The following is a 27,756-nucleotide window of genomic DNA, read 5'->3' as shown; positions in this document are numbered from 1 at the left end:
CTCTGCGGAGGTGATTAGGTCATAAGGGCAGAGCCCTCATAAACTGAATTAATTCCCTTAAAAAATAGGCCCGAGGGAGTTTGTTCACTCTTTCTGCCCTATGAGGACACAGCTAGAAAGCACCATCTCTGGAGCACAAAGTGGGTCTGCACCAGACATCAAGTTTGCCAACACCTTGATCTTGAACTTCCCAGACTCCAGTACTATGAGAAAGAAAGTTTTGTCATTTACAAGCCACCCCGTTCATGGTGTTTTGTTACGGCAGCCAGGATAGACCAACAGATACAAACTTTAATATTAAAAAGTCAGAGAAATAAATATAAATTCATCAGTAATGGTCAAAAAACAAAGCAAAATCTCAGTTTAAAGACAGATTATCAGACTGAATATAAAATTTAAGCTAGCTATATGCTGTTTACAAGACTGATAGCTAACACATAAGGACCCAATAACTCTAAAAGCATAAAATTAGAAACAAATATGTAAGAGAAAAACACTAACCAAAAGATAGCTACTACAGTTACATAAGATAACAGACCTCATCACAACTAGCTTGTTAGAATTACTTATTTCCGAACATATATTGCCAACTTGGCAACATCCCTCAAAAACAGGGTATTACAGAAATACATGCCAAATACTGGTGACATTTCTGTAACATTTACAATGCCTATGAGGGTTTGGGACCAATATTAAATACTCAAATACTGTTGATTGACTGAGTCAATGATAAGTACTGCCAGAATTTTCAAATAACGTAAACCTCCAGGCAGTGGCTATAGGGGTCTGTTTGCTAAAACATTTATCACAGGCCTTCACACAGGGCTCAAAGTGTATAAGGTAAAACTTGGATACTAGTATATCCCTTGTCCTCAAAAGCAAATAAACAGAGAGAGTATATTTTATTCTCACTTAAATAAACAAGTTAATTTAAAAGAAGATGTATTTGTCACACACAAAATATTTAAAACCTTACACTGAAATAAACGTTTCTTTAAAACCGATAGTGCCTGTCTAAGTCGATAATTCCTAGTTAGCACAGGTCTATCCAATAAGCAGTTAAATATCAAAATATTGCTGTATTAGTCCTCATGCTGCTGATAAAGACATATATGAGACTGAGTAATTTATAAAGAAAATGGTTTAATGGACTCCCAGTTCAAAATGGATGAGGAGGCCTCACAATCATAGTGGAAGGCAGGGAGGAACAAAGTCACGTCTCACATGGTGGAAGGCAAGGGGGTTTGTGCAGGCAAACTTCCCTTTATAAAACCATCGGATCTTGTAAGACTTATTCACTACCACAAGAACAGTATGGGGGAACCACCCTCATGATTCAATTACCTTCCACTGTGTCCCCCCCATGACACACAGGAATTATGGGAGCTATAATTCAAGATGAGATTTTGGTGGAGACACAGCCAAATTATATCAACTGCTATCCTAATCCAGTTAACCTTCACTCAGTATTCCTAGTAATCATTTGTGGGGGGAAAACCCCCATAAGAGCTGAAGCAAGGGTCTGAAGCCTCAAGATGTTCCCAAATAAACATAGAATTAGAAATTAATTAGAGGTTAATTATATATACTAATTAATATTAAATATAGTTATTCCTATATATATAATCATAATCACATAGCTATTCATATGTAATCATAAATATATACATATATATAATCATAGAATCTTTAATCTTACTAAAGTGTGTCAAGAAGTACGGGACTGAAGTGGCATTGGAAAAGAGGTGACCCTAAGGCAAGATGCTCTAAGTCCTCTTTTATGTGGCTCTAAGCCACATAAGGGCTGCTGAAGGACGCCGTGGCTGTGCGGCAGCACCAGTGCTGTGAAATCGCCCGCTGTTTAGCCAGCTAGGGGAGGAGACGTTCAAGATGGCCAAGAGGTCTCCTTCCTCGGGGGAGTGAGGAGAAAACTCCCCTCTCCCAAGCTCTTGTGGTAGGCCTGACAGCTGTCAGGGAAGTCCACAGACATCCAGGGACTTAATTGTCTCTGTGGTGCTGTGCTTCAGTGGTCACGTTCCATGTCTACTTTCAAGTTCTGCTTCTGCACCTGGTTCCTCTTTTTCTTAGAAGAATTAGTAATAGTAACATAAATCTTAGTAACCTTATTATTTCTTGACAAGTATGAAAAAAGTGCTGACACCTTAGGTTTTCTCCTCATCTTGCTTCTTCAAAGTCTTGGGCCCCTGTCTCCAAGGCACGTGATTTACTTGACCCTATCACTGGCCACCATTACCTCACCCTACCCACCCTTCCCCCTGCTTTGTACTCAATAAAAGTCAGAGCGTCCAGGCACTTGGAGCCACTGCCGGACTCCGCACTTTGGTTAGCGGTGGACCCTGGGCCCAAACTCTGTTTTCTTTTTCTTGATGTCTTGCATCTTGTATTTCCAGTTTCTCGTCTCCACACCTGTAGAAAGGGGCTCATGGGACCCTGTAGGGCTAGACCCTACAATCATTAAATCAGAAAATAATTAATGTCCTATTTTACTCATTTTGTTACTCATTTTCATGAAGTATTAAACTGCTACTAAAAGCATCCCTATTTTAACACTTTGTCATCCTAAATGATGATACAATATTCAAGGTATCATTTTAAAGCAAATTTTACAGATTATATTCACTCTGTAAGTATACATTATCTTGATTCAAGTACTCAACAATTTTCTTACAGCAATAATAAAATTCGCTTGCAAAAATAAGTATAAAACACAAAATTCAACACTTGAATTTTATATTCTTGTCAAGAATGGAATTACAGTCTTTAAAAGGCATCAATAAAAAGAGTAACTAAATATTAAGAACAAAGTCTAAGAAAGTATATAACTCACAAAGCACATATAAAAATACTAGTTTGAGAATAAAGTTTTCTTAGTTGATCACATCTTCCCCCAGAAAATAAAATTCCTAAACTGATTAGGTATTTTGTAAATTTAAAACGTATTTATGTGGTAATTACCGTGTAATCAATTGATTAAAACTGGTTAAGCACAGTGATTTTATAACTTGTTACATGCAGATGTGATGTCTCTTCTCCAGTCCCACCTAACCACTAAAATAGCATCAATTTTATAATCACCATAGAGCTAAATTTGAGTACTCTAACTCCATGGATTTAAAAATGGGGTAAGAGACTACATTGGTTCCGGTAAATACCAAATTTTGATATCATCTCTACTGCATACCTCAATGGCATAAATCTGGTCTTCTATTTCCTTTCTATCTCCCGTATAGCATTATCTATAGGGCTTTGCACTCAGCAGATGATCAACAAATGCTTCTTAACTAAAACAATTAAGATCCAGGCCACACTATTCCACGAAGCTACCAGTTTCCTAAAAGATTTCATCTTTTCACATCCAATAAGGAACACATAAGATTTCTATTAGCACCACGGTTCACTGAAACACAATTACAATGACCTATTTTACAAAAAGTCTCATTTAAACAAGCAGATCTCCCTTTTCCTCAGTAAAATAGAACACTTTTTGCACACTACAGTTTTAATTCTCTAGTACTTCTGAATTTTTCTAGGGTGCTAGCATAGAAAGCATTTTTATAGTAAATGACCCCAAAATGTCACATTTTCTCAGAATATCTATAAATTCTTTCAATTAAAAAAAAAAACCCTAGTAAGTCCTCAGTTTAGAAGGGGCATTCAGCTTAAGGTAAATATACAGAAATTGTAAGCCTTTTATTGCTTCATCCTAAAAGCAAGAGACTGCTCATGCAGTCTTTTAATTAGAATACCAAGAATTGTATTTCTATTTCAGTTCTACTTTATTCAGCCAGACCTTGGTGTTTAGCCAGTTTGCTTACAGATCTATGAAGAAGCCCCCAAGAAGTGTTTTTGTCACTTAAACCGATCCTATACAACTAAAATGAGACCTTTACTGGAGAGTACTAGTCCACTCAGAATCAGAAGAAAAGTGCCAGTGAATATCACAGCAAGTCAGATCTGGGCCTAACTTACCCAGATTTCTTGGACTTACTTGGGAGGATACTGACTGAAAGATCCTTTATCCAATTTTGACAACAGCAAAGCTACAGGACAAAGAGGCATTATAAATACATTAGAAGTATATGCAGATGAACTGAGAAGTTAGAAATTTTTACAAAAGAATTATACTCAGAGATTAAATTTCATGGAGAGGGATAAAAATAAACAACCTCAAACTAAATTAAAAAAAATGTTAAAAAGTTGCTAATGTATAACTCAGGGACAGAGATGGCCAAATGGAAATCAGCTGCAACACAGGTCCACACAGGATCTACACTCTGCCACTCTATCTTCCAGACTATTTTACATCCTCTCTCACCTCAAACCTCTTTCCCCATTCTCACTCTCCCTTATAACTTTACACTTCTCTTCAGTGATAAAATGGAACCAATCAGAAAACTTCCACAAATTCATATAAACACATGTACCCAATTACCATCATCTCTCTGCTCATATACTCTGTGCCCCTTCCTACACAAATAAATAATTTATGCTCCTAATGCCCAACTCATCCTTTTGTGTCTTAGATCCCATCCACTTGCACTGGGAATTGACAATAATTTCTGTAGTTCTTCCCTCTTTTATCCTACATTATAAATTAATTCCCTTTCTGCTAAAGTGCATATAATGCTGTTAATTCTCCATACTTTTAAACACACACACACACACACACACAGTAATTCCTCCTCAGGCTATCCCATCATTTCTCTCCTCTGTTATAGCAAAATGCCTCAAAAAGTCTTTTGAGAATTTTGTTTTTAAAAAGTAGTTTGTTTTAATATAAAAGTAGTTTGTTTTAAAATAGTCAGTGGATACAAATCCAAAATAAATGAAAGAACACTCAAAAGAAGTGTAAGAGGTTTATTTTTAAAAGATTTGCAAACTTTCTCTAGATTTGAGCAAACAGTAGATTGAACAGGTCAATAATGGGTACCTAGAGTAATTGATATACTTTAAAACACGAGCAGTTTGTTCTGGCTGATAAATTAGACAGCTGTTCTGAATTCGATTTCACGCTGTTTTCACAAACAGCTAATTTCCTGCTACCAGTAATAAAGCTACCTGAAACTATACATAGTTATCATCATCACCTTTTTCTTTCAAGAAAGATATCAAATTACTTGTTTACAGTTACTTTTGGATATATCCAAAAATATGCCCCCTCTTCAAAATACAAATAGCTACTACATTAGCCTCACATTTATTTCAAAATTATACTATACAAAACCATCATATTACAATATGGAGCTTTAAAAAATGCTATTTTCCCTTCTGCAAGTTTTCTTAAACTAATACATTCTTTACATCTCACATTTTCACAGGTCAAACTTCTAAACTCAGGGGAAAAAAAAAATCAAGTTGTACCAGTCTTTGATTGCAAAATCCAATTTACATTTTCATCACCAAACCCTGCTAATCAGTGTTATGCAAATTGCAATATAAAATTTCAATTGTAATAAAATTTTTAAAAAAAGACTAATTTCAAACTTCATTTTTCAAGAACATTATTCCATTTTACTTTATATAAAGGAAATAGTTCTAAAGTAACTCCAAAAACATACATATTTGTATATACTGAATATCAGCATATTCCTAAATTGACATCATCAAACTCGAGAAACAGTTAACTACTCAGATTCTACTTCCTCAATAATTTGAACAATTTCATGCTTCCGGCTTTCTTTGTTATTAAACAACAAATTAAATTTATGCAAGGCTCTTTAAGTGACAATGCGTAGTAATGAAAATTCTGACTATAAAAAATGGTAAGCTAGTATTTACCCTTGTGGTTATGACATTCTATTAAAATAATTTATCCTCCTGAAATTTAAGTTTCATTTCTGTGTTCCTTAGTTAAGTGTGTAACAAATGTAAAGTGGATTCTACACAAATGTGTATAAATACTCACTGAAGGTTCCAAATAAAAATAGTTTCATAGCAAATTTTATTTATTCCTCTATATGTAGCATGTAATATCAGAGGAAAACTACTTTTTGACCCATATATCATCATGAAATTGCACATTCTAAAAATAAAACTTTATTTCAAATCCTGAAATCGCTGAAAAATCTCCGGCCTTACAGGAAACTTCTTTTAAGTCTTTTCCTTTAATAATACATCTCTACATACATTGCAGCAATTGTGATGGCTTTTATTTGTATTATGTTTCAATAGTCTGTCGCTTTTCACATTCTCGTACTGTTCCTCAAGGGGCTTATTAAAAGATTCAGTGACAAATACCAAGATATTCAGCTATATCTGTAATTATATTAAATAAAATGCCTACCACTTTTTCACTAAAAAATTATTTCTTCAACATGTTGACTACTTTCTACTGAATCAAAGCAGGAGTCCCGAGTGACCTATGATCAACTCAGACCATCAAGCCTAAATTCTTTCGTTAACAACCACTCTCCATGATATACTTTATCATACTTCTTACCTTCACTGCCCTTTCATCAGAAGAAACAAATCAGATTCCATCACCTACAGCCAAGATGTCCAAAATCCCTAACTACCTCCAGTGACCAGAAAAAAAAAAAAAGGATGCTTCACTAGACAGGGCACACTGCTGGTCCTCCCCTTTGTCCTACTCTGTAGAGGCAAGCTAGCATCACAGGCTCCTTGGCTGAAAATCAATATAAGTTAATCCAACCGCCCATCCGGTTCAATCTCTTCCAGGAAGGCCATGAAGACTAATGCTCCAACACCTGAAAAATAGGAAGATTATAAAAAGGCAGAATAACAATAGAAGAGTATCCTTCCTACAAGGACAAAGATGTGCTGGGCAAAATCTAGAGAAATGAAATGCCAAATCTGAATTTAGATGGCCATTTCAACCTGAAATTAACATTATGACATCCAGAGCAGAGCCCAAAATTATAGTCAGAATAAGCCAGAAGAAAGTTGTAGCTATTTGATTACTGTGTTGAACTAAGCCAATGCTTCCTTTAAATAACATCCACATCCCAATATTATTTCTCTTTACAGCAAAGAATCTTGTACTATCAAAAATTGACCACAGCATTATCGAAATGACCTTATACAGAGGCAAGTCTGAGGATAAAAACGTAAAGGAAATTTAAAGTTTATAGCTTTAGAAGAAATTCTCTATCACTATCTCTTTGGACAGAAGAAACCTGACAGAGATAGAAAACCAGAAAACCTTTAATTTAGGAGTAATTCAGCCTATTTTGTCATCCCTTGGAAACTTTACCATTTCTATGAAGAGTACATGAGCATTCAACAGCATAGAATTCAGCTCTGCGGGAATTCACATTTTAAAACATCGTATTTTTTAAACCAACTGGATACCTGAGAACTTTCAATAAAAAGATAACAAAATTTAAAATCTTGACATGTGCAAACTATCAGATCAACTGTCTAGAATTCAAGCTCACATAAAGACTGAATATACCTGAAATTACATGTGTAGGATAGTAATGGTTACAGCCCACAAGAATTATTTGTATCATTCTACCACCGGTTTGACAGTGTTGCCACTAAAAAGAGAATTGCTTTTCAACCCTCCGTGAACATTTAGCCTCCTATCACTATGTGAGATTCTGACATTATGGGAAAGAAGGGCTCTTCTGAAAATTAGTCCTTATTTTAAAAGCTTAAGATACTGAACAAAGATAAAAGAAATTAAAGTAATTCTCAAAGAAAAAACCGTCAATATATTCCAAGCTTCTTCAAGAACACTCAGATTTCAGTTTCGCATTATAATTAGCTTTCACGATTGAAAGTTACAATTGCTCATGCACAATGACTACGTGAAGGAAAAAGGAAAACTAAAATATTATAATGCAGCCTATGATTTACTGGGAAAGTAGAGCTTTAATAAATGAAGTGAGGCTCAAAGAAAAATGGCCTGGAATATATAATACAGGCAATCAACCTGATTTAGAGGCCACATATTTCAAAGACCACAGCTTCTACTGTCGTGGTTCGAACCTGGGGACACTTCCTCCACTGCCTTCCAACCTGTTGCCACTGCCACTTCCGGAGTCTCAATCTCACACTTCCTGCGAAAAATTCAGAAGCCAGGAAGCATATCTGATTGCCAGAAGTATTAAAATCCTGCTATATTATGCATTGAGTGAGTTTTTATGAGGTAGTCTGAGACCTTAACCAACACTGTAACTTCATTTCCATGAGAAAATACATTGAGTTTAAAACAACAAACAAAACACAGACTTTCGATAAGGCTGTCTGCACACATTCAAACTTAATTAGAGCTAATCAGCACAGCTAATAAATTTATTTTACTAAGGTAAACTTGACACTCTCCAGGCTCAACCATTCACCATTAACTTAAAAAAAAAAAAAATTAAACCAAGCAAGTATCTTATCTTCAGCTTTGCACAAAAGCCAAGAACTGACTTAAAATTCACATTAGCTGCATACACCAACTTAAAAAATGCTCATGACCCACAGCCCTTTCAATAGCATCAGTTGGTGATGCTATTACAAGGCAGTGTGAAACATTTAGCACATATTATCATACAATCCTATATTGACGATGTTATGGTCATTGGTTGTAGATTTGTTTCTGTGTTTTCAAACACTTTCTAGTTTTGCCAAAAACAGAGTGAACATATTCATATAAGTACTTTATTGACAGAATCCTATATTTTAAGACTGACCATCAAAGATTTTGTCATAAAGTAAGGCTAAAATACAGCAGGTGGTGGTTTGGACAAAGGGACAATTTATATTACAAATGACTTTGAGAACTTTTTATATATATCTTCATTCTATTTTAATAACCTGTTTTTAGGACTTCTTTAGTTCCCTTTATTTGGATCTCAATACACAGATCCTTAAGATCCAGGGCACATTGAAAGGAAGCTTTAAATCAAAGAGACGGGAAAAGTAAAAAATTTTCTAAAAGGCTGAGAAGAGGGAAAAGGGAAAGGGGAGAAGGCCAGGAATAGTCTGCAATCAATCTTTTTTTGTATTAATGCTGCTTACTGTAACTTAAAAAGTGCAGGCAGCCGCTGCAAGTCCAATTTCAAGTTATGTCACTAAACCAACGAAAAAACTTTTATAACTTTTCTGAGATCCCATTTTGTCCTAAGTGAACCCTTAATCAGACCTAATTTAGATGAACTCAAACCAGCAATTAATATCTTCCTAGACCCACTGATTTTTGTCACTTGTTAAATCCTCCTGAAACATACATTAAAACCTGATGCTATAGTACCCATAGTGCTAACACAAAGTAACAAATATATTTACATTTTTATTATACTTTGACAGCATTTTTTTCCTTAACAGACTATTTAACATATTATAAACTGTAATATGCACTAAAATTTTTCAGGAAGTGGGCTATTTATATAACATTCACCCAGATTCTATCTAATATAGTTTAAGTTGACTAGAATAACACTGTGTAGACAGCTTTTCTTCTATGAGTTATGACTCACATAAAAAATTAGAGGAAATATAACTGCTATTGTTTTTAAAACTCTTAAATATGCAATCACCACCTCTCTTCTTACAGTGGCTTTCCTGGTCAAATATGTTTTTATTAAGTCTAAAATCCTGTCATAGTGTTGTCTTCTCTAAATCAGTTCCAATTTACTCCCATTCCATCATAACCTTAATTCATTTGGCATTCAGTCACTACCATGTACTATCTAAACTGGAAGCTCTACAAAAGATATAAAATCTCTTGGGCTCCAAGGTTTTCTATATGCTAGCCTTCAATTCTTTTTTTTAATAAGGTTATCCATATATAATCATAGAAAATCTTCCCCAACCTTTTATAAACAAAGCCTCTTCTAGGAAACTGAACAATAGAACAGTAATTCAGCCACTGTTAGAAAGATTTAATGTATAACACTGTTAAGATTCTATAAGAATACCAGAGCATTCTACTAAAAAACCTTTAAAGTAAAAACTTTATCTAATTATTTTAGATTATCTAATTATTTTAAAATAATTAGGCAGGTTATCTAATTATTTTAAAATAACTGATGAAAGGGATATGGTTGGAAATACACGTATCATTCTCATATATATTATTACCTAAATTTTTACATGTATATCAAAGGGAACTTTTCTTAATTTTTACTTAAGTGTTTAAAAATGTATGAGTAACATACACAATTAAAGAAATGTAAACAGTGTCTTAATGTACCACCTCACCTCTCAAGCAAACTGAGACTCTAACCAAAAGCATCTAAAATATTTCTGTGCAACAAACATAGATGTCAAAAGGCCCAGGAATAAAGAAAAACACACACATTTTCCTCAAAAAATAGGCTTAATGCCTTCATTTACTACTTTTGCCTCTTTTCCTATTTTCCTTCATTTACTCCTAGTTCTGATACAATTCTAACAACTATTCGGTCTGTGAAATAATAGCACATTGAAAGTAACTTTGGAAAACAGTATTTTGACTAGATACTGTAAGGCTGATGACAAAAAGACTATACATAAAATTCGAACTCTAGTTAATAAGTCTGTTTCTCACAGGGATATGGGCTGGTAATCCTTTACATGTATACTATATACTTCAATTTATAGGTGCACTATGTATGAACAAATAAGTATATTATAGGTAAAGAGAACCAAGTTTTTTACTGTCAGAGAAATTACAAATAAGGAAATCGATATGGCTAGAATGAACTCTGTATAGTCGGAACTGTAATCCAACGTACCAGTATGAACTAATGTTTTCTAATATAAATGAACGGTAATACATAAATATACATACCAAAATATAGGTTTCTATGTATGCATGAGTTAGTATACCTATTTTCCTGACTCTAGTCACTGAGAGGACCTTGAAGCAATTGACACCACAGTAGCAATGAGCACAGACAGCCCCGAAATTTTGGCTTTTAGATGCTATTCTCCAATAACTGGTCAAGGCACTTTGAAGTGGTTGATTCTGGGCCTGGGGCAGGAAACAAACAAGATGAGCCTAGAGCATCCTGTGGTGCCAGAAATTAAGAATGCTCAAAAATAATGTGAATATGTCAAAAGGGCCCAAGAATCAACCTGAACTTCCAATGGCCAAAGTTAGAACACTGAGCAACAAAATAAGTAGCATTGAATTATAATACATAAAATATCTATATATTCATACTGATGTGAATTATAATAAATTTCAAATAATGGAGCAGCTCTTCCTTACAAAAGAATCCTAATTAATTCATGTAAAAGGGAGCCGGGAACAATGGCTCACGTTGGGAGGTCAAGGCAGGCAGCTCACAAGATCAGGAATTCAAGACCAGTCTGGCCAACATAGTGAAACCCCATCTCTACCAAAAATACAAAAGTTAGCCGGACATGGGGGAACGCACCTGTAATCCCAGCTACTCGGATGGCTGAGGCAAGAGAATTGATTGAACCTGGGAGGCAGAAGTCGCAGTGAGCCAAGATCAGGCCTACAGCACTCCAGCCCACACAACAGAGCAAGGCTCCATCTCGAAAAAAATAAAAAATAAAATAAAAATAAATGTAAAAGGAAAAAGGAAAGAGGAAATCGCCATTAGAACAGTACAGGAATAACTGTTGCGGATAAAAATCCATTGAACAAGGGGATATAAAAATATTGAGCCAAAGTTTGAGAAGAAACAGAATATGTGCATAATTCCAAAGTATCTACCTGAAGATATTTAACTACAAAAAGAAAGTGGCTTTACAGTATGAAAAAGCTAGGTAAGAACATCTTATTCAAGCATGAACAAGGTTACCTGGACCAGTAAGACACATCAACATAACATACCCTTGACATCATGCACTGAAAAGGGCACATGGTTTCTGTGGGCCTCTTGGCAAAAATGCATTACGTACACCTAATTGTGAGGAAATATCAGACAATCCCAAATTTAGGGACATTCTACAAAATAACTGACCACTATTCTTCAAAAGTATCCAGGCCATGAAAGACTTGGAAAGATTAAGAGACACAGCAAGTAAATGCAGTATGGGATCCTGGATGTGATCCTACAAAAGAAAATGGGTATTGGTGAAAAAACTGGTGGACACTAAATAAAGCTTGTAGTTTAGTAAACAGCATTATACCAATGTTAATTTTTATTTTGTGGTTATACAATATGTTAACAGTAGTAAAAGCTAGGTGAAAGGTATGAGAATTCTATTTTTACAACTTTTTGGTAAACCTAACATCTGAAAATAAGAAGTGTATGGTTGCAACTTTAAAAGGAGAAAGATACTTATAATAACAAAATTCACTGCAGACAAAGCAAAATGGAGTAAAATGCACTCCTTCCACAAAATTGATTATATATGAAATTGCATACAATGTGTATATAAGGTGGTAAACCACTCTAAACTATATTGATGGTTCCCAAACCACACCCCTAATAACCAAGTGCTTGTACACTCAGCTCTGAGCTGGGTCATGTGATTGTTTCGGCAATGTAGCATTAGTATGCATAAGGCAAGGTTCTACATCAGGGATTACTTTCCTGGTATGCACCATCTTGGAGCCCTCAGTAAAGCGGTCCAAGAACCACACTGGAGAAATCATGTGGAAAGAGATGCCTAGCCAGGCCTTTTCCAGGCCTGCCAGAAAAGGCACCTAACATGTGAGTAAAGAAGCCATATTAAATGTTCCAACCTCAAAAGGTGGCAATTGGAGGAGAAGAAAGACCCACCTGATCGAACCCAGATTGCAGAATCATGAGGAAAAAGTAAAATCATATTGGGTGATATACACAGTTCATATAACAGTCAGCTGTCTATTAAAAGTTTCAATGTCTGTAAGATTCTTTGCTTTATAAGAAAGACAGTTTGGAAACACAGCAGACTAAGCTGATACAGATACAGAATTCCTTTTTTTTTTTTTTTTTTTTTTTTTTTTGTGAGGGAGTCTTATTCTGTTGCCTAGGCTGGAGTGCAGTGGTGCAATCTTGGCTCACTGCAACCTCCACCTCCCGGGTTCAAGCAATTTTCCTGCCTCAGCCTCCCGAGTAGCTGGGATTACAAGCATGCGCCACCATGCCCAGCTAATTTTTTTTATTTTTAGTAGAGATGGGGTTTCAACATGTTGGCCAGGCTGGTCTCGAACTCCTAACCTCAGATGATCTACCCCCCACTCGGCCTCCCAAAGTGCTGGGATTAACGGCGTGAGCCACTACGCCTGCCCCATATACAGAACTCTTTTAGCATGAACCCCTCTAAATGGTGGATAGAATAAATAAACAAACACTGCTCTCTAAAAATACAGCTGCCCTTACAAGAGAGGAAAATCCCCAAGTTCGTGTGTAGTTGGGGGCAGGGGTTGCCGAAAGGAAATCTGAAGCCAGAATAACAAATCATGAGCAGATGCTGCCGAGGCTCAGGGGCAAGAGGGAGAGTGAAGGAAGTCTAGCCCAAGGTTTTGGAGCCTTATTGGTTAGGGTTTTGACACCAATGCAAGGACAGAGGAAAAAAATCATGGGACATACAAGGTAGAGATTTGGAGCTGAGCAGCCTGGCAAGTTAACTTAAATGTCAACTTATTGTCTAAATATATGTAGTAGGATGCTTAGCACAGGAGACACAAAGATAAATAAGAATTCATGTCACTGCCTTCCAAGAGCACAGATAAGCACACAGATCAACTACAGTACCATTCAGTAAGTGATACTGTCTTGTGATCCTCAATTTACTTTCTCTGAACTCTCTTCCTCTCGTAAAGCTTAAAACTAGACAATCCTTTCTCTTAGACATAAAGAGCATACATAGGAATATAAAAAGAAAACACCATAAATATGAGAATAAAAATTAAAATTATGTCCCAAACCGCTACAACTACATCTCAGGTATTTATGACATATATTACTGCTTCGGTAAGTTAACCCATAGAAGATTACCAAGTAATGTTTAATGTAAATCCCTGAATGCCCATTAAAATTTGAATTTCAGATAAAAGCAAATAATTTATATGCTTTAGCCCATAATCAGACCACCTAAGTTACCTTAAAATAGTACCTGGCCAATGATACTAACACAGTGAACAAAACTGCAACGTTGGGAATGGTTCCATACAAAATAAGCATCTCAGGTAGAAGAATTAAAAAAATCAAAGCAGATTATACTGTGGGACAAAGGAAGCTATCAGAGAAACCTGTCTCAAGTAACAAGGCCTTGTCACTAACTGGGATTCAGAAGCAATAATATCATATTTGAGAAGCTCTGGAATGGGCAGAAAACAAAGAGCAAGGTAAACTCCCAGATACAGAGAAACCACATTCCTGGGAGTATTGCAAAAATGCTTCTAAGAAAAAGCAGGGATTGAATCACTTAATCCGAGATCATAGATAGGAAATACATCCTGGAAACTTTCACCTAGAACATTCAAATCCCAACTACAAGCAAGATTACAATGACTCCAAATGTTGAGTATTGGGCTAGAGATCCTGGAAGTCATCCTGTGGCTGATTCTGTCTACTGTCTCCACCATATTCATCCGTCCAACTTCTCTGTCAGAACCACATCAGTTTATTTAGTTGGTAGTATGCCTATATCCCAGAGAAGATGAACTGTTCCTGGCCAAAATCAGCCATAAGAACATGATTCCATGTGATTGCTTTTTAGGAATGGCCATGTAACCTAGTTCCATCCAAAATGAAATAAAAGTCAATTATGTGAACTATGGCTCCTCTAAGAAAGCTTTTACTTTTCTGATGTAAGGGGATGAACCAGGTTGGCATAACCCTTTTTTAAATTCCTCCATACTTTTCTTTCTGCTTAGAATGCATCCTTGATGCCTCAAGTTGTAATAACCACCTTCCCTCTAATGAGATCATAAGCATGAGGCTAATGGCCAACACAGAAAGACAGAAGAGCACAAGAACAGGCCTGCATCCTATCAACATTGCACAGCAGCTGCGCCAGCCCTCCACCACCTCCCTCCAAATTTATCATTTAAGAAAAATCAATTCCATTGTTCAACCCAGTGTGATATGAGTTTCCCTATTACCTACACCCAAATGTATTCCTTAACTGATGTACCATTTCCCACTAAGTACAATGATAGACTCACTGACCAGGTTGAGAATAAACTTAAAGTGATCTCAGAGAGAAGAGATGGAGAGGCTGGGGGAAAATGTCTTCAAAGAAAAATAAAACTACAGCAGCCATACCACATATAGACACAAAAATCAGGATTGTGGTAGTGGTTACCCAACAGACTCTACAACCAGACTGCTTGGGTCTAAAGCTCAACTGATGCTCCCTGGACATGTGACTTTGGGCAAGACAGTCAACCTCTCTGTGTCTATCTCAGCATTTTCATTTCTAAAATGGGGGTAAACATATATTCCCCTTAAAAATGATTGTGAGTATAGTCAAGGTTAACACATAGAAAATTTGGAATAGCTCCTTGCATACAGTAAGCTCTCAGTAAATACTGGTAACCAACTGTACTATGCAAACATATGTAAATATGTAAAAATGAATGATACAGTTTATGCAGCACAAACATGACTCAAATTGTGTGGTACAAGTGAGCAGAAAACTCCTCACAGAACTCAAACACCTCTAACACATTGTCTCAACTGAATAGTGCTTCTGTGTCTATTAATAGTTGCATCAGCAGCTCTAACTCTTGGATGGCATAAAAATGACGCTATTTCACAACAAGAAGATTGACTAAATATAAGCCATTTACACTTCAAAAAACAGTGAAAGGCCAAAAGCATAACATCAGATTTCTTCTCAAGTATTGTTCTTACGTGGCAAATGGAAACGACAACTCATCTCCTAACAGTAATAGAAAGGTTACATTTATGATAGGCTTCAAGTATACAATACCACCATATGCATAATTCTTTCATAGTTATGTGTGTCACAGTCCAATGCACACTTCAAGGGAATTGCTAGTTCCTATGAATGTCATTAGCATGAGCTGGTCTGCACATGCGTTCTCTTCACTTGCAGTTTTTTTTAATCAACAAGAACTGTCACAGGCAGATTCTAACAGATCCACCGAAACAGGTAACACTAAATCAGTTGAATTGATAATCGGCAAGAGAGAATGTTCAGAAACCAATTGTTCCTATGATAGTGGCAATTTGGATAAAGACAGCAAGAATTATAGAAGTAAACTATTTTACAGTTTGGAACAAAACAGTATAAGTATTCCACCAGGCTTCCCACACCCTAACTACTCTGGCTTTGTAAGCTACTTTAGAGCTATGGGTATTGGACACCTACTTGTAAGTTACCATTACCATCCCATTTTTCCCAGTCATAATCTATGCCTGATGTCCCTATGTAAATATTCCTAGCCTTGTACTTCAGTCCAGGGCAGCTTTTTTTACTTTCCATTCCTTGGATATCACATCAATCCTAAATATATTCCATTCTATTTCAAAATTTCAGTTGTAATTTTAGAAGTTTAAAATTTGAAGGAGAAGAAAGCATTTTTAGAGTTGACTGCAATACTTGCTGGTTTGGGGAAATAAAGTCTTTTTTTTTTTTTTTTTTTTTTTTTTTTTGACAGTCTTGCTCTGTCGCCCAGGCTGGAGTACAGTGGCGTGACCTCAGCTCACCACAACCTCCGCCTCACGGGTTCAAGCAATTCTTCTGCCTCAGCCTCCTGAGTAGCTGGGATTACAGGTATGCACCACCACACCTGGCTAATTTTTTTGTGTTTTTAGCAGAGACAGCATTTCCCCATATTGGCCAGGCAGGCTGGTCTTGATCTCCTGACCTTGTGATCCGCCCCATTCAGCCTCCCAAAGTGCTGAGATTATAGGCAGGAGCAACCGTGCCCAGCCCAATAAAGTCATTTCTATAGTTAGAAGGTAATACTTAGCACACGGCGATCAAGCATATGGAAATTAAAATGACAAAACTATATAATTGCTGTCTAAAGTTATGATTACTGGATACATTTCACTTTTTTAGAAAACAAATGAGGGAATATAGAAACAAATCAGATGGTCCTAGAGTTCATTTCACCTCCTTCCCTTCCCCTATTTCTGAAAATTTTCAAGGAGCTAGCTTAGCAAGTCAGAGTTAACAATGCAAGAACAGGCTGAAATTATCTGTTTAGCAACACAAGCTCCCCACTCTAATAACCTGGAAGTTCCCAGACACACAGTGCTACACAGTCACCTGGAGGTTCCAGCAAATATGTGGATCTTTTGAGTGGAGGGGAGGGCGGCAGCTGAGATTCCTAAGGCACACTGCAACACAGGCAAGTCTAGCCTAAGTCCTTTCTATGGGATGAGCACCTGAGGAATCCCACAAGCTCCAAGGTATGTATGACCTGCCCACTTTGCACACTGTCCTCATAGGCTCCATGCTATGCTTTTACACATGCATTTTCACTTTTAATTCTCACAGTCTTCCACACGTCATTTACACATAAGGAAACCGAGTTCAAAGAAACTTAAGATGACCTATTTACCGCCTTTTAAATTAACAATAAATTAAGGAAAATTTAACTGGTGCTTAATTTCCAAAAAAATTTTACAACCTTCATGCAAATATAAAACAGACACATGCCAAAGATATTATTCAACTTGTCAATTAATATATAACTGATCATTATTAGTACAAATTTGAGTGTGCGTATTTGTGTGTGTGTGTGTGTAGGCAGAGTATTACTGACATCAATGGTGAATCTATTTTAAGAAGGGTTCCAAAGTTGAGTGTCAAAGCATTCAACGTGTCTCACTGAACTAGCAGGGACACTGTACAAACCACTAACAGGTTTTTGGGACCTAATTATTTAATAGAAGTACCTATTAGGTATTTGTTTGGTGCTGGTGGCCCCATGAAGAAATTAATGAGACACAAGTCTAAGACTGAAAGTTTAGTAATCTCTACTATAGAGCAATGGAATATAGTATCTGGGGACATTTCTTCAGGGTAGAAATCAGTTATATCCCACTGGACAAAATTCATTTGCATTATTATAGAAAAGAATCGTTTGCATGACTACTAGTTCACTTCTGTGCCTACACCATTGTGAAACTGCCTAAACAAAAAAAAGTGAAAGGTATACACCCTGTGTATAGTCACTTCAGGGCCCACTAAATAGCCCAGTGTTCCACTGAAAGGACACCTAATAATCTCTTCTGATCATGTTCAAGTCTTGGACAATCTTTCCCACCTTAGATATTGGCAGTACTACCAAGGGTACTACAAAAATCATGATGTAGGAGTGAAAAAGCGGGGGCAGCTATAATCCATGAATATTTCTATCTAGAATCAGAGCATCCACTGCCAGCAGGGACATATTGAAAGGGACACACTAATATGCTGATACTGCCCTATAACTTGCTACAGCCCTTCTGGAAAGTCACCTAGGAACATGCACTGGAAACCCTAGAGGTTCATAACTTTGATTCTTTAATTCTACTCCCAGAAATTTACACTCAGCGCACAATCAGATGTGGACTGAGGTATATAAACATCTCACAGCATTAATCACAAAAATAAAAAGCTTAAAACAAGTTAAGCAGATTTGCCACCTTAATTATTTCTTCTTTCCAGAGCCTTCAATAAACCCCCGAAATCCTTCCTATGTGATCCAGGGTTCCCCCTACGATGTCTCTTATTACACTGTACTCAAATTTCTCACTTGCTTATCTATTTGCCCTAGTAGGCTATAATCGCTGTGAAATCTTGGACCATGTATTTCAATTGCATGGATTTAGTATGATGCCACATGCGTTAACAGACAATGTTGGCTCAATCAATAAAATGTTAAACAGCCAGAAAACATATATGTTTCCTCTACAGAAATGAAATCATAATTACAAGTATGTTTTTAAAAGAGGCCATTTGAATTCCATTTTCAAATGGTTTTGATCTATTCTGACTTATAGTAACCAATTCAGATGCCAGATTCACCAAAAAAAGAAAGCAGTAGTAGACGTCATCGTAGTCGTGGTGGACAGAAAAGGTTTCACTAACTTCAAATTTCAGAACTCTTCAGCTATCATTCCCCAAAATTAAAAGCATGGACTTATTTAGTAGGATGTTACCTTTCAGAGAAAAGAATGAGACTGCGTGACTACTTTAAGCCACACCAAGAAGAATGTATTGAGTCACAGATGTTTCATTTGTAAAGGGATACTCAGGAATTGAAATGCCTGAAGAGGCACAACTCACAAAACATCTCTCTGGTTATCAATTTTCCCAGAGAAAACTGTTTGCATGATTTTAACACCCAAACATTATAGAGTGTATATCTCTCATAATATAGTAATTTTTGGCCAATAATTACAAAGGATAATTTAAGATTTACTTCCCCCAAACTCAATAAAACACCAAAACAAAATTATATATGAGAAAAGCCTGAAGTTATATCTTAACCAACTACATTGATAGAATATCAGCATTACATATAGACATTTGCAAAGGCAAACCAAAGCCCAATAAAGTGGATATGCACCTCAGATGTTGCTAGTGTGGAGAAAGGTATCACCACATCGCATTCAGGCGAGCCATCCTCTGCCACTGGGTATGTATACTGAACACATTACCACACTACGCATTTCCATGGACAGCAATAAAGCTCAAAAGAAAACTACCAGACATTACTGGTTGAAAAGAAGTTCTAGATAATGATAAATGTTATCATTAAATGTAGAGGGTGCTTTTGTTTTAAGAAGTTGGTATATCTCTTAGGTAGTGCCTTTTAATTTTAAGGAGCATTAAGATGGACCCGAGGGTCTTGTTAAAAATGTAGATTTTTATTCAGTCAATCTGAAGTGGGGCCAGAGGTTCTGCTATTCTTACAGGCACCGAGGTATGCCAATGCTACCGGCCTAAGAATTTCAACTTAAGTAACAAGGTTTTAGAGAACCATACAAAAAAAAATTTATAAACGTAAACAATGTATCTAACTGTGAGACCTTCCATTTGCCTGCCCCCTCCCCACTTTTCTCTTTTCATTTCTTCTTTAACCCCAAAGCACTGTTTCCCTTGATTTCTCAAGACTTTCCTGCTCAGGATTCTCAATATCCTGCAGAAGCTGCAATTTAAAATAACAAAAATAGGCTGGGCATGGTGGTACACCTGTAATTCAAGTACTTTGGGAGCCCAAGATGGCCAGATCACCTGAGGTCAGGAGTTCGAGAGTACCCTGGCCAACATGCAAAACCCTGACTTCTACTAAAAATAAAAAAATGAGCCAGGCATGCTGTCACATGCCTGTAGTCCCAGCTACTCAGGCGGATGAGGCAGGAGGATCACTAGAACCTGGGGAGGCAGAGGTTGCAGTGAGCCAAGATTGTGTCACTGCATTGCAGCCTGGGCAACAAACTGTGACTCCGTCTCCAAAAAAATAAATAAATAAACGAAAACAAGCTCCAGTAAGCATTCTTGACAAGGACATCTGATTTTGGAGAAGGAGGCCACTGATACCTATATCAGGATAGGCAGTCTGGAAAGCATTAAATGAAAAGAAAATTGTTGTTATGTCTCTCCACACCTAGGTTGGTTCCTGGTACACAGCAGGCACTCAGATAATTGTTCAACAAATGACTGATTATTTAACCTGAAAAATAGAGAACTAATAAAAATCTGGTTAAGATTTTTCAGTATTTGAAGGGTAATTACATAGAAAACAAGTAAAGATCTTCTATGCTATTTAAGGTGGAAAATAGAGAACTAAAGGTAAACCTCAGCTTATTTTGAATATACATTTTTAATCATCAGTTGTCTTTCCAGGAAAAAAAAAAAAAAAAACAGATGGCTACCTCAGAGGATTACTAAGGAAGACACACACCAGGAACAGTAAAGGTTTCAAACGTCTCCTATCCATACAAAGGATTCACTCAGAGCATGTCTACTTGGATTAGGAAGATACCTTTTCTAGGACAGTTTTCCTACTTTGAAAAAAGAAAAAAAAAGTTTTTTGGCAGCAATTGGGCCAGCAAGCCAAAACCTTACACGTGACCTATGAGCAAATCAAAAGCTTAAAATCACTGGTCGTCATAAAAACAAAAGAAACTATTCCACTGTGAAAAATGAATACCTTTAAAGACAATGGTGATAAAGATACGGAAATACTCAGAATGATATCCATTTGTTTCAGCATTTGTTTGCCACCTACAAATAACAACTCTTTCTGATGCATTTAACCAAGAAAAAAATAATAATAAAATGTATTTGATGGGAAGTTAATGCACAAATACACCTCATTTTCCTAGAAAACCTCAAAGAAATCTGGTGTTAATGTGTCAATACCCAGATTTTTTTTGGTGTGATTATGCTGTAACATTTTTTCATTGTGAATATTAAAATGACTCTCACAGGCTCACCTGATACTTTCAATTGTTTTATCTAAAAAAGCCCCATTCTTTCTAATAATGCTACAAAGCATAAATTTAGATAACTTTTTAAAGATTTAAAATTGTTTTTAAACTCACTTTAGAAGCTTTAGTTATTAAATGGAGCTATTAAAATGCTAATATGGAATGATGGGGAGGTGCCACAAGACTAAATATCACTGAATCAAAGGAAATTGATTCTCCAGTTGATGTGGAAACGATAGCTTATAAAGTTAATGAGATCTTACTTGCGGCAAGAGAAACAATTTGCTCATTGACAATGAGGACAAACCAAAAATGTTGTCATGAAATGTAACGAATCTAATCAAAAGCACAGCAAAAATTAAGGCAAATATGAAAATCAAACAAGATACGAAGAAAAGTTACACAAAATACACAAAGTAAAGCGTAGTTAACAGCAGCAAGTCTTAGTAAATTAGAAATAGGTTGGAAGGAATAAAAAGGAAGGATTCCAACAATTATAAGTTATATGCCAAGAAAAGCATGAACAGTCAACACAGTGAATGTCCCAGAAACATTCCAGAGATTTGAGGGTTATGTAGGAGGACTTCTGATTGGTTAGGAGAGTACTGTAAGATTCCTGACACTCTGGAATTCACTAATTCATATCTTCCACTGTCTTAGATAGACCTTGATGACAAAAAATACCACAATCCTTAAGCAGCAGCTAAAGCTAATCTTCACACAGCAGCTTTAGCCAGAGATTTCTTTACCACACCAGATGAAAGTATCTTAAACAATCAACAACAAAATTAACAACAATAACCCTGAAAGTTTTCTAAGTCTCAAAGCAGGCATACTGCTTTAATTTAAACAACACCAAGAAAAAAAGCCATTATAATATTAGGGGAAATAATCAGAAAACCTAGGTTTTAGTCCAGTTCTATGTCCAGTATCTATTTCCAAGGCTTTCTTTGGAAAAGAAATATTTTTTTTCCTTGCCTATAAAGTTCATTCCAAAGTTACAGGGCTATGAGTTGCTCCTTGCTAATATGAATAAAAAACATTTGAAAAATTATCCCAAATTAAATATGGATCAAGTATGTCTAATGAATATTTATCATCTGAATTAAGATGTGCTAGATATATAAACTACACACAGGAGTTTGAAGATTTTGGGCAAAAAAATGTAAACTATAACATTAGTAATTATTTATATTGATCACATGTCAAAATAATAGAATTTTAGATTAAGTAAGAAATCAAATTTAAATGTATAACCTTTTTAATGAGACTATTAGGAAATTGAGTTATATTACATATGAAATTACATTTCCATTGTGTTGTACTGAACAGTCTGTTCTATACTGAAATCTTTCATAGAATGATTTGTCAACCCTTTTTTATTTTCCTACACATCTACTAGAGTGTGGCCCATAATGGATAAACAGGAATGAACAGAGAAACCTTTGTTTATAAGTAGAAAACAGCAACTAAATAAGACCACCGTGTGACCGTTTTCACGTCCAGATGCAGCACCGAGCTCTTTCTCAAGGATGGCCCATCACCTGCAGTGCTCTTCTGGAAACCTCCTCTCCATTTAAACCCAGTGTTCTTTTGGAGGCCCAGCTGATGTCTGATTCACCCCATGATTTATTTTCCTACTCCAGCCTGCCTGTCATCCCCATCTCCACAGTTCCTATGTGGGTTCTATAATACATAATTCGACATCTCACTGGAATCTTATGTTTTGTTCTTGATACTCAACTAGATCATAAACTCCTGGATAGAAGACCACCTCTTTCAATTTTGTATCCCCCTCAGTACCTAGTACAAAAGGATATACACTAGTTAGCTGATAAATCCTCTTGATAGCCAGAAATGCAAGCATACCATTTAGCCTGGCAACTGTGTTTCTAGAAACTTATACTACTAAAATACTCACATAAATATGAAAAATAGTATCATCAAAGATATGCAATGTAGACTGTGATAGTAAATTAGAAGTAATATAAATGTCTATTAAGACTAGTGAGGCCAGGCACAGCAGCTTACACCTGTAATCCCAACACTTTGGGAGGCCAAGGTGGGAGGACTGCTTGAGCCCAGGCATCAGAGGTTACAGTGAACGATGATCACATCACTGCACTCCAGTCTAGGCAATAGAGCAATACCGTGTCTCTAAAAAAAAATAAAAAATAAAAAAATAAAAAGAAATAAAAAAGAATGACCAGTAATTTGAATCCACACTGCTCATTAAAAAAACAAAACACTTGGAATATGTATACACACAGACATAACAAAATAGTAGGTGAAAACAGCTGCAGAAAATCAAGTAGTCCTATTTTTGTTTATTCATACAAAATTTAAAAAAACACAAATTTTTAAATTAATGATGTCTGGTAACTAGGATACACTTTTTACGTAGTTTGAAAAAAATGAACAGAATACACATGATGTTTGTAGTAACAAATATTTATGTTTTTAACTCACTGCCCCCAGACAGTAGCTTATAAAACAATTTATGAACCCATTTTGTTTAAAGTAAGAGAAATAAGAGTTACTTCTGGAAAAGGAAGTATAGGAAACTTCCACATTCTAGAGTAGATAGTTGTTTTTCTTTAAATAATGGGTACTTACTTTAGTTACAAAAAGCTAAAAAATTTTAAAAAGAATTCCATTTTTCTCTGGGCTAGTGATCATTCCAGAGGGATAAGTATTTTTGGTCCAGAAAACTTTTCTTAGCTACTCCTTAATCTGTAGAGAACTACCTTTATTGTTGGATTGCCCACTATACTAAATCTTAATAAGCATTACAGATAAATCTTTCCAGCAAATCAAATTCACAGAAGATGTTATCAGAAAAACTTCTCTGCCAGGTGAGTATTAAACATTAAATCTATTTGATAAAGGGAATCTCTCCAATGAAAAACTAACCTCAAAAATTTAATGAATTATTGTAAAAGACCCAGCATTAAACTGGTCCTTACAGTAATAGTTCTGTTGTTAAATACCTCACACATATCTAGAGTAATCACAAACTTGCCCAAGTCCCTGTTTCAATGCCAAACTAGAGTTAAGACAAGAATCCTACATAGTTTTAACCATAGGAACAACAGGAGAAAACTGAGAACCACCCAAGGGAACACTGGATTCTGTCCCCTGGATCTGTACTTCATAATGTATCACCATTCCCCTACGGGCCTTACTCCAATTTGGAACTTACAAAGCAGTCAAGGCCTTCTCCACTAAGCCTCTAATAAAAACAAAGGAGGCAGAGCTATCTGCTCCCTCCTTTTCCATCTCAGCATCCACCCTGAGATTCAACTGTCCTTTTGCTTTCCCCTCAAACTTCCTGCTGAATAGCTTACAGCTATTGAAGCTAAGGGCTTGCTGTGTACTAATTCATTTATACACATAACAATCCTGTGATGTGTTCCTATTTTACAGATGAAGAAACGGAAGTACAAGGTCAAATAAGTATTAAGTGGAAAAGCTAGGATTTAAATCCAGATACTCTAATTCCTCAATACAATCTTTATTCCACAGCAATCAGTATCTCTGATGTACTTCTTTTAACCTAAAAACCATTAGAGATCTTCAGACAGTAAGGCTCTTAGGTTTCAGTAACAAATCTGAAAGTCAAAAGATCATCCAAATCAAATGTTTGCTCTAGAATATGCTGTTTGTTTGTCCTCCTGAAGCTGGATAAATGAGAACTAGGAAATTTGCAAAATGTGCTTGCCAATGCCTTTTGGGGTTTTTTTTGGTTTTTGTTTTTGTATGGAGATGAAGTCTCTGTTTCCCAGGCTGGAGTGCAGTGGTCCAATCTCAGCTCACTGCAACGTCCACCTCCCAGGCTCAAGCAATCCTCCTACAATTCTCTCACCTCAGCCTCCAGAGTAGCTGGGATTACAGAAGCGCGCCACCACATACAACTAATTTTCGTATTTTTAGTAGAGACAGGGTTTCCCCATGTTGGCCAGGTGGGTCTTTAATTCCTAATCTCAGGTGATCCTCTCGCCTCAGCCTCCCAAAGTGCTGAGATTACAGGCGTGAGCCACCACGCCTGGCCTTTTTTTTTTTTTTTTTTTTAAACTCTTGAAAATCTGTTTAAGGTAATAAACACTCAATCTTTTAACCTAATAAAATAACCAGGTTAAGATTCTAGTTCTGTAACTGTTTTCTTTCACCAGTAAAATCAGACATAAACATGTATATAAAGCACTTATTATGACTGGGTGTGGTAGTTCATATCCGTAATCCCACCACTTGGGAGGCTGAGGCAGGAGAATGGGATCACTTGAGCCCCGTAGTTTGAGACCAGCCTGGGCAACATAGGAAGACCCCTTCTCTACCAAAAAGTTAAAAATTAGCCCAGTGGGGTAATGCACACCTGTAGTCCTAGCTACTCCAGAGGCTGAGGTGGGAGGATGGCTTGAACACGGGAGTCGAGGCTGCAGTGAGCCATGATGGCACCACTGCACTCCAGCCAGGACAACAAAGCAACACCCTGTCACAAACAAAAACATGACTCGAGAGTAAGGAGTCAATGTCACCTACTACTCCGAGCATGTGGAAAAACACACAAGTTAAAAATGCCCTAAACAAGACCCATGAATTCCTGTTTACAGAAAACAAATGTGAACATTTAAAGAATTATACTTTCTGTTTAAATGTATGAGTTATAAACAAGAAAATAAAAACTAATGGCTAATTAAAAATAACATTACCAAATTATCACACAGAAGTTAATTATTACACAAGAATGAATGTTACTAACAATTAACCTGCCTCATAAACTCATTCATTCCATCCGTTTCCACGTGAAGTACCCGAATGTCTTGTTTTCAAGTTTTTTTTTCTCTTTCCTGTGCCATTCCTTCTCTTACCTTTAGCAATGAGGTAATAATCTTTGCTTTCCTTCTTTCCTCCACGCACCCCTCACACAATGTATTCCTTATCTAATTATGTGTTTGAAGTTCCAGAGACTAATTTAGAAACAAGGCGACAACTGAATTCTCCCCCACCTGGAAATTACTTCAAGGCTGCAGTTAATTTACAATCCAGTTACACTCGAGATGGCGCCAGCCCATTCACCAGATGAGGCAATAACCCAAGATTAATCATCTGAGCAAGTCAGGTAGACTGGGACCCCGGCGCCCCAATACCAAGCTCCCCTTTTAAAGCACTTGCATTTTATCCAAATTTGAAATGGTTTCCTTAAGTCAGGGGTCTGGACCACGTCCCCATTGCTAGCTTTGGAAAACTTTCTTTCTGGGCACTTCGTCCTTGTTGATTGGCTCTACAACCAGCGAGCAGCCCAGCCTGCGCTAGGTTACACAGCAATTTCAAATTTTAGAATAAAAAATCCCAAGTGTTATACACATTGGAAGCACTTGATATAACCATTGACCAATCTTTTATTGGGTAGGCTCGGGGCACCTTCAATGGATTAAAAACGCATCACGGACAGACAACGATGACCGTCCTTGATGCCTGCAATGTCTAATGTTCCGCTACGTTCCAGATTGGTTCGCGCTGCCGATGGAGTCTCAACAGCCGGGGTTACAGGCAGCGCTTACTGGGCTCCAGGCGGACTACACGCAACTATATCGTGTCATTTCGTCCTCGCGGCAAGGACTGGTACGTATGCCCCTGTTTCAGATGAGGAAAATGAGGCCGGCGAGAGGCTGAGTGATATGCTTAGCGGTACAGAGCTAGGAAATCAGCGACAGAACCCAGACTGGAAATCATGCTGGCTCCAGAGCCCCGTCCTTTGGACCTGTTCCGGTCGCTGAGGAGGGGCACGTCAGTGATACTAAAACGTGTAAAGAAATACAGTACCAGTGGAAAGCAGGGGCTCCAACGGGGTAAAGGCATGCTCCATAACGGATTATTGGCCTCTGCATTAAAAAAAAAAAAAAAAAAAAATTAGACTTTCTCAATTCGAATTAAACATCGCGCGAAACCAACAGCACGCGAGACGCCTGAAGCCGGCACTCGGCAGCGCGCTCTGGGACCAAGACACCAGCTGAGCGGCTGCGCGGCACCCGGCGTTGGGGACCCGCTGCCGCTCGCCTGCAGCGCCGCCGGCGGCGGGGGCCCCCGGGAGGCCGGCTTCCGCCGGCGGCTGTAAGGTCTTTGGGTTTGCCCCTACGGCCCTCCCCGCGGGCCCGTCACCATCCGGGGACCTGGGGAGCCAGGGGCCGCCGCCCCCTGCCGCGGCCCGCGCGCCCGGCTGCAGTCGCACTTACACAATGGCGGGTGGAGCCACAGAGCGGGGAGCACAGGCTGCAGCAACGACGGCGATCGACAGCTCGGCTTGCGGCTGAGTAGCCTTAGCGCGCGGCCCTGGCTCGCCGGTTTTAGCCCGCGGGATGCTAGGTGGCCCCGCCCTCTTCCGGGAGCCGGAGGCGCTTGGGAGACGCTCCCGCTGCTCTGCGTCCGGCGCCCCCTGCCTCACATCTCCAATGCTGCGTTTTCCGAGCTGGCTCTTAGCTGCAGTATTGCT

General features: G+C 37.4%; 1 protein-coding gene across 3 annotated transcripts in view; it reads right to left on the bottom strand.

The window, feature by feature from the left end:
- The window catches only part of TPK1 (thiamin pyrophosphokinase 1), a 396,118-nt gene that overhangs the window by 367,307 nt on the left and 1,055 nt on the right, over positions 1-27,756 (bottom strand). For 2 of the 3 annotated variants that reach the window (XM_032245137.1, XM_032245138.1), the window contains exon 2: positions 27,090-27,148. In XM_032245137.1, coding sequence (XP_032101028.1) covers positions 27,090-27,132 — 43 coding nt within the window. In that variant the 5' untranslated portion in view covers positions 27,133-27,148. Of the gene's footprint in view, positions 1-27,089; positions 27,149-27,499; positions 27,631-27,756 lie in introns of those variants that run through there. The other variant, XM_032245136.1, reaches the window with a different exon arrangement.

Source organism: Sapajus apella, unplaced genomic scaffold, assembly GCF_009761245.1.
Source record: "Sapajus apella isolate SASKATOON/1434 unplaced genomic scaffold, GSC_monkey_1.0 scaffold56, whole genome shotgun sequence".
In the NCBI taxonomy this organism is placed as follows: Eukaryota; Metazoa; Chordata; class Mammalia; order Primates; family Cebidae; genus Sapajus; species Sapajus apella.
Note: the sequence above shows the minus strand (reverse complement) of the source record. Positions and strands in the feature narration are given on the sequence as shown.